The 8,660-nt window shown below is 38.0% G+C and overlaps 1 protein-coding gene across 1 annotated transcript; it reads left to right on the forward strand.

The window, feature by feature from the left end:
* Positions 1-4,824: 4,824 nt before the first annotated feature.
* LOC149470006 (olfactory receptor class A-like protein 1) lies at positions 4,825-5,793 on the forward strand. The gene has a single exon (XM_089668358.1). The coding sequence runs from the start codon at positions 4,825-4,827 to the stop codon at positions 5,791-5,793; it is 969 nt and encodes a 322-aa protein (XP_089524484.1).
* Positions 5,794-8,660: the final 2,867 nt, after the last annotated feature.

Consider the following 8,660-nt stretch of genomic DNA (forward strand, 5'->3'; position numbering starts at 1 on the left):
TCTTATTTCAATTCATAATCACAATGCTACTCATTTTTGGAAAAAAAGCCATTTTATTAAATTCTAGTGAAATTATGGACTGCTATCTTCTAAATGTCTATTGTGTCATCAGCATATTCAAGAGAACATGACATATCTGGTTGCATACCATGTTTTAATTTGTAATTATGTTATGTTATCTGCTCAGTTCTTAACCTAAAGGAGTTTAATCCTATCAGCAGCTCCCAGAAGATTTATAAAGACAGGCTGTGGAACATTGTGCTTTATATAAGACGTGCATCAGATAAACTTCACTCTGGTTCAAGTTAGAATTTACAGATCTCAAATAGGGTTAATGTTTGGGTTCAGCATGGGTTCAACAGGAGCCTGACTTATTCGTAGTTCACAGAAATGGTAACCTAATGCAGCTGTTAACTGCCATAACAATCAACTACCAACAATGCACTTCAAAGCCTTTGAACAATGGCCATGTGGCTTAGGGCCAAAAATTTAGACTTTTTTATATGCCAGTCCCTACACTATAAAATGCAGGCTTTTGAGCAGTCAGTCAGTGTGTGCCAGTGTGTGTTCCAATAGATAGGGGCAGCTGGAAGAGTGTGATCAGCGAGGATTAGTTGCTGCTACACAGCACTATAAGCACTACAAACAGTCAAATATTGTGCTACATTGTGCTATATTACTGTGAACTTCAGCGTGCTGGACTACAAATTATTGTGTTTCCCCTTCCCAGTGCATAGACCCAACAATGCTTTCATGGTCCTGGTGAATTTATGTGTGGATTCAACCTGGAGAATTTTTTTTAAACCATAAATCACATCATGGCCTTTAAACTATGGCTACCATACATAGAAAGACTAATAAAGGAGCTTTTGGATAAGTGAGTCACTTAACTATCAAAAGGGGAGAGGGGGCCAAGCGCAACCCTAGTCTCAGTGTACTGCAGGCTGCTGTAGGAAAAACATAGAGAAAGCTGACAAACAGATATGGTTTAGTTAGGAAACTGTACTTTAGTTTGTGTTTAATTTTTTTTAATGGTTAATTTGAGGTCAGCTGTCACTTTTCTATATTAAACTTTGTATTTATTTCCTACAAGACCTCCCTTTACATAAACATGTGCTTTTGTTTTAGTGTGATGTTATTTGGGGGGTTATATTTTTTTGGGGGTATGTTTTTTAATTTGTGTTGATAGGGCCTTCTTTTGCAGCAAGGCTTAAGTTTAAAAAGTTGTCTTTTGTATTAGGGGGTATTTTTTGGGGGGTTATATTGTTTTATTGCATGTTATTAGGGCCTTTTTCCAGGTTAAACTGATTTTTTCTACAAGGCATTCCTTACAGAAAGTTGTGGGTCATATTTGGGGTTTTTATTTCTTTTGGAGGTAGACATATACGATTAGTTTCATTACGAATCAAAATTCAGACAAGATTTCTGTTATTCCAGGTTAGAAAATAAAAGCATAGAATAAAATAAAATCGAAAAAATAGAATATATTAGAGCAGAATAGAACAAATTTAGCTGTTTTCTGAAATTCTAATGTCAAAATTCTAATTTCTAATCAGTTTGAAAATAATGAATATATGAAACAAATCCAAATATATGAAACACATTCTGAAATCAAATCACTCTAACATAACGAACATGATGAAACAAAATGTCCAGACTTGACCACTTCAAGTCTGGACACTTTTACCCCCTTCCTGTCCAAGCCAATTTTCAGCTTTCAGCGCTATCACACTTTGAATGACAATTGCACGGTCATGCAAGACTGCACCCATATGAATTTTTTAGCATTTTTTTGAAACAAACAAAGCTTTATTTTGGTGGTATTTATTCACCTCTGGGATTTTTTTTTTTTTTGCTATATAAATGAAAAAGTCCAAAATTTTTGAAAAAAAAAGCGTTTTTCTTATAAAATTTTGCAAATAAATAATATTTCATCATAAATCTTGGCCAAAGTTTATTCAGTAATCTTCTTAGTAAAAAAAAATAAATACCCAAATTATAAATATAACCCAAAAATGATAATTTTTAAAACTTTTTTTACATTTTCATTTTATTTTTTTTATATTATTGTTTGTTTTCTTTTTTTTACATACTGTCACCTTAGCACACTTCTTGTGGGGGGTGATGAAGATGTATTTATTTTTTTTAAACTGATGGCTTTTACACCCATAAAGGCTGTAAAAGCAATAATTTCTCCTTTTCTCTGGCTGCATTCTTGCAGCCATTGAGAAATACTGTGTAACCTGTGATTGGTCACAGCTTGTCACATGGCACAAGGCTGTTGTGAATAGCCTTGTACCATGTGACCTCTGTGATCATTTACAGATTTCACACGTAGTAAGCAGGGGTGGACTGACTATTTGGAAACTAAGGCACTGCCCGAGGGCCCGGGGTCAGTAGGGGGCCCCATGAGATGCCCCTGGTACTTTTTTCATAGGCTTTTTTGAGTTTGGGCAAGGACACAGGGGCCCCATGATCCCCCATTGCCCAGGGGCCCCATGAGTTGTCAGTCCACCGCTGGTAGTAAGCAATGATGTCAGAAGTGACATCTTGCTTACTACTCTTCATGTGATCACTAATTGGCCAATCAGTGATCACATGATCAAGACCTCACACAGAGATCCCGTACGGCGATCGATGTTCCACTGTGTCCTGAGGATACAGCGGGCACCGGATCGCGGTGCTGCGTGCTCCCAAGGCGCGAGTACAAGCAGGGGGCGGGGAGGCCATTTATAAATGGCCACCCGCCCCTGCACTGCCACCGTCCAGTCGTTTATATACCACGGTCGGATGGGAGGTGGTTAACAAACAGAGGTTTATATTTTATTTTATGTTGATAGGGTGTTTTGAGGTCTGCAAAGAACAGCATTCACTTGTTCTTAGAGCTGCATTCTGTGCACATTTGAAATAGGGTGCACCTAGACTACCTTATATTTTATTAATCACATTAACTGCTTAGTTCATGACAATTGTCATGCCAGTGGTCAATTTTACACTGCTGTATCATTGGTCTCTTAATTCTTGTAAAACTGTAACCACCTGCCGGAGTCCTCTGCAGATTGTTAATGCTTGTAGTAAAGTATCTGCTTTCACTCTTTGTGATTGATGTACTAAAACTTAACAGGCTTTTCATTTTACAGTGGAATTTTCCCAAGAGCTTAGTGAATGTGGTAAATATTCAATTTGTAAAGAAAACTTCATGTACAAGAAAAATAAAAAAAAACAGTATTTTTTTTGCTCACACATGATTTGATGATGCAAGTCAGCAGTGCTTTACCTCATTCACTAAGCTAAGGGAAAATGAATCGCAAAATCAAAAATCACTAGCAAAGTAAACCACCTATTTGCGTTTAGTTAATAAACCCCTTTGTCTCGAGTATATTTCAGCCAGTTCTCTCTCATTAAAACTATCTTACTCCTGTCCAATTTTACACTGCTGTATCATCTGTAGTCTCTTTATTCCTAATGAGAGTTTAATAGAAACTGGACAGTGGATTGATAGTTTTACATTAGAAAGAATAGGGACAACCTCAGCACATTACTGGCCCATTTTTATCTTCGGGTCAAAGTGGGTCCACTACTTTATGATGAAGAAACACGTGTCGCTGCTAAAGCTACCTGAGAAAAGCCTTTTTTCCAAACTAGAAAAAATAAGATTGGGGTGCTGCTCTTGCATGCAAACCAAGTCAAGCTAATTGTAAAAAAAAAAAAAAAAATCAATTCCACATCTAAACATGTGCTGTCAGTTTATACTGAGAATGTCTGTGAAAACACTGTTACTGAGAATGTCTGTGAAAACAGCATTGCTCCATTGTACTGTTCCATAACGTACTGCTTTATGGCATCCGCTAAGCAAGTTATTTTAAAGTGGTTGTAAAGGCTGAAGGTTTTTTTACCTTCATGCACTCTAAGCATTAAGGTAAAAAACCTTCGGTGTGCAGCAACTCCCCCAGCCCCCTCAATACTTACCTGACCCTTATCGTGATCCAGTGCTGTGAATGCCAGCCTTGGCTGTCCCGGGTCAGTGCCTCCTCATTGGCTAAGATAGCAAGTGGGAGCTGCTGGCTCCCACTGCTGTCAATCACAGCCAGTCAGCCAATGAGGAGAGAGAGGGGCATGGCCAAACCACGGCTGCATGTGTGAATGGACACACGGAGCACCGGGTACTCCCATAGCAAGCTGCTTACTGTGGGGGCACCCAACAGACAGGAAGAGCCAGGACAGCCTGTGGGGGACCCGAGAAGAGGAGCATCCAGGCTGCTTTATGCCAAACCACTGCATATAGTAAGTAAGTATAGACATGTTTGCTATTTAAAAAAAAAGAAATGAACTTTTAGAATTGTTAAGGATTTATGAATTTTCATTGTTGCCCTTGAAGCTGCTTAACAGTATTTTATTTACCTAATTATTTAGCATTATAACTTCTGCCCCATGATAGTTTCAGTTCCCCATGTCTTTTTTCAGTAGTTTGCCTATTAGCACTAAAAATGGCCATAACTTACTAACAAGATTCACCTCTTATAGACTTTATTAGGATTCACCTCTATATTTGGCTTTTCCAAACCCTCCCACAAATTGATCCCTAGTTATCCGTAGTTCTAAATACTGTTTAGTGTCACCACCAAAGGATTTTCACTCTTTTTACAAAAGCTACAACATGTTGCCAGTTTTGTCATTTTTACACTTTCATATTGTTCAGCGTAAAACTGTAAGTTATTTACTGTACTAAAATATAAATATCCTGAAAGCCATAACATATTTTAACTGGTCATTTCCTTGTTTTGTTTTTTTTGTCAAGGTCAATACTTGCTGCAGGATAGTGACATGGAGGCTCGTCTCTTTATCAAAGCCATTGGTTTCATTCTCATTATGGTGGTTGGAATTCCTGGAAACATCTTTATTTTATTAAAATTTACCTACATCAGAGTAATTGAGAAGAAACTCTTACCAGCCAACACCATCTTAATGGTCCTTGCCTTGGCAAATCTTCTTGTAGTGTTCTCCCGTGTCATACCACAAGCTCTTAATGCAATTGGTGTGGAAGATTTACTAGATGACACCAAATGCAAACTAGTTCTTTTTACTTACAGAGTGAGTAGGGCTATGTGTATCTGTGTCACTAGTTTTCTCAGTTGTCATCAATGTGTCCTTGTTACTTCTACCAAGAGATATTGGATTTCCTTAAAAGAAAAATTAAGTAGAAATGTATCTCTTATCATGATTTTAATCTTCGGCATAAACATTTCACTCTACCCTTCCACTGTTTTGTATGGACAAGCAAAATCAAATCATACTTCCCCATATTCACTTCATCTGGTTTATTGTGATGCAGATTTTTCAACATATATCTCTTTCTTGCTTAATGGTCTAGTATCTGTCATTCGGGAAATCATATTTGTGGGAATGATGACACTATCAAGCAGCTACATGGTATTTATTTTATACCAACATGGGAAAATGATTAAACATATACGCAGTTCTGACCGGAATCAAAGCTCATCTGTAGAGTACAGAGCAACTAGAGCAGTGATTCTGTTAGTTATCCTGTATGTTCTTTTATATGGTATGGATAACTCTATGTGGATTTATACATTGTCACTTTCCAGTGTGAGCCCAGAAATGAATGACATCCGGATACTTCTTGCTGCCTCCTACTCTGCCCTCAGCCCTGTTGTAATCATAGCCACGAATCCCAAGTTACACAGAAAAACAAAGAATTCATGGAAAAAGAAAATTAATGAGATTCAAAAAGATGGTTTAAAAAATATTATTTTTGTTAGCTCTGTTAGTTAAAGTATAATTAAAGGCAATTTTTTTTTTTAGTTTTGGATAGAGTGCATATGGATTAGAACTCCTATCAGTTTTAATTGCTGTCTGTATCCCCGTTAAGGAGATTCACCCTCTGTGGGGCATCCTCAAATGGAAGGTGGAGGAGTGCGAGGTCTCTAAGATCCACCAGCTCCGTGATGTCATCATGTAGGACTCCAGTGGCAACCTGTGAAGCTCTGGTGAACTCCATGCCCAAGAGAGTTAAGGCAGTGCTGGAAAATAATGGTGGCCACACAAAATATTGACACTTTGGGCCCAATTTGTACATCTTCAGTTAGGGGTGTACTCACTTTTGTTGCCAGTGGTTTAGACATTAATGGCTGTGTTGAGTTATTTTTAGGGGACATCAAATTTACACTGTTATACAAGCTGTACACTCACTACTTTACATTGTAGCAAAATACAAAATACAAAATTTGTCCCATAGGCTGGAAAATTTCTACTGCCAAATAATATCCATAATAACAAATATACAGTATATTACAAATGTAATTATATAAAAGCTTTTCACTTGAGCTAATACTCCAATTTAAACTCCTGCACTACATACGTGTTATCATCTGTGATAAAAAGTCTCACAGTTGTAATTAATGCATTGGTCCAGCTGTTTCCTCTCAGGTTCTATTCCCTTCTGTGTCCCCAGATGGACAAGTACACAACACTTGCACAGCCTCTCACAATAAACAGGCAGCAGATGTATTTTCAGGCTCTATTACTGATTGAACTTGGATGGGGTGCTGGAAAGCCTTTGGAATACTCCTGGATTTAGTGCAAAACTTATCTGAAGGACTCTCTCTGTTCTATCCATGTGGCCAAGCTCTGAGCAGACAGAAACTCAATTATGGTCTAGGACGTCCAGTCTCGTAGTGTCATGACGTCATCGGCTCCGCAGGCACACACAAGTAATGCGAGTGATATTTTAATTATTAAATAAAGTTGACAATTGTTCTTAATAGTTTTGCACCATGAATCTGCACTGAATCTCCTTTGTTTTTTTAGCATAAATTGGTGAAACGGAAGATTTTTTGATCCTTATACATGAGATACAAAATTAAGAAGACTCAAATAGGTTAAGGATTAAGAGTGTGGAACGCCGCTTGGAGGGGTTTTGAAATACCCCTACACCTGCATACAGAGTGATTGCATAGACAGCGGTATTTCAAAATCCCCTTGTCCCTATATGTGTTGTGTTTAGCTGTTGCTCTCTCCGTTTAGTGTACCACTCACCCAATCACCATATGAAAAATAAATGTTGAAGCACTGTGTCCTTTGTTAAAAAAATAAAAAAATATAAAAAAGTTCCTGTTTGCTGGAAAATTTCTACTACCAAATAATATCCACAATAACAAATATACAGTATATAACAAACGTAATTATATACAAGCTTTCTACTTAGCCTAATACTCCCCTTTAAACATTTGCATATCCACATAGTAATGTTATCATCCATGATAAAAAGTCCATAGTTGTAATTAGTGCATTCTTCTTGCATCTTCTATACTTAATATACCAATTGATGACCATCCTTGTGACAACCACCAGTTACACCAACTTCTCACTTTCTGTTTATGACCTACAGATTATAATAGGTCAATAATGTGCCTTTCCCCTTTAAAAAAGGGAGTATTATCCTCCTCCACTTATTATGGAGATTCCATAGTGTCTTGGGCGAGATGGAATCTCCAACCCAGTGTCAGGTTTTGTGGAAAAACAATAGAGTGTGTGCCCTGCTGCACGCATCCCTTATAATGGAGGTTTAGGAATACCTTGGAGCTCCACCAAAGAGAGACAGGAGGTCTCCTACAGGTGTCAGAGAGGCTGCATGTGGCAGCAGGAGTATGAATGTCTTCAAGAGTCAGGTAATGGGCTTAGGACTGGGCCGGAGGAGCTGTATGTGTCCAAGAAGCTCGAAGCTGTGCACCTGGAAGAGTTGGCAGTTGGAGGGATGGTCAAGAGCAGCGGTGCTGCTGAAGAATAGCCAGGTGGGCTAACATTTTCATTTGGACTGTATATATTTTACTGCAGAAGAACCCATGTGTGGGAAACCTTATGTTGGACTTTTGTTTTTGCCTTGCCTTTTAATAAAAGTGGGCTGCCAAACCCTGAAATATAGTTCCTGACTTGCATGAACTCACTTGAAAGTACATCTACCACGGAGCTAAACATCCCCCATGTCCCACTAGCTAGCGTAAATGTGTATAATGTGTGATGGTTTTTACTAAAAATCTTTTTGTTCCTTCTCCCTGCTTTACAGTTCTTAACCACTTTCCTCCAGCCCACAGTAGCATTACAGTGAGCTGGTGGCACTGCCAGGAACTTCCTGGTTTTCAGACGTACATGTGCGGGCCCTCTGTTGACCTGTGCTGTGACTGGACACAGCATGAGTATGTCAGCCGGTTTCAGCCAAAGATTTTGGCTGAAGCCTGCTAGTTGGTGCTCATTTTATTTATTTTTTTTATTATTAATATTAATTTATTCAAATTAATAATTTTTATTTAAATACATATTACAACAAAATACAAAAACAATTCAACTAAACTTCTTTCACCTCAATCCTTCCCTCTCTTATCCATCCCTACCCATTAATTATCTCTGTCCATATAGATCTTTCTATTGCTTTTCTTAACCTGTCTACAAACCTTATTCAAAGCCTTAAATTCTATCTCACCAGTACGACTTTCCAACTATTCATTTCCCTTCACAAACTCTGCAACCGGGACTCCCATTATTTCAAAAATATTTTCCAGATGATTTAAAAGCATACCACCTTCTCCATTCTTTTTACAGTTTTCCAGTCTATCTTCATCTACTGTATCTGGTATAAATCCTCC

This window comes from Staurois parvus, unplaced genomic scaffold, assembly GCF_062004578.1.
Source record: "Staurois parvus isolate SC_StPar_1 unplaced genomic scaffold, SC_StPar_1.0 ptg000056l, whole genome shotgun sequence".
Taxonomy (NCBI): domain Eukaryota; kingdom Metazoa; phylum Chordata; class Amphibia; order Anura; family Ranidae; genus Staurois; species Staurois parvus.

Bases quoted from the DNA above. Each gene is read 5' to 3' on its own strand.
- LOC149470006 (XM_089668358.1), top strand. From the start codon at position 4,825: ATGGAGGCTCGTCTCTTTATCAAAGCCATTGGTTTCATTCTCATTATG.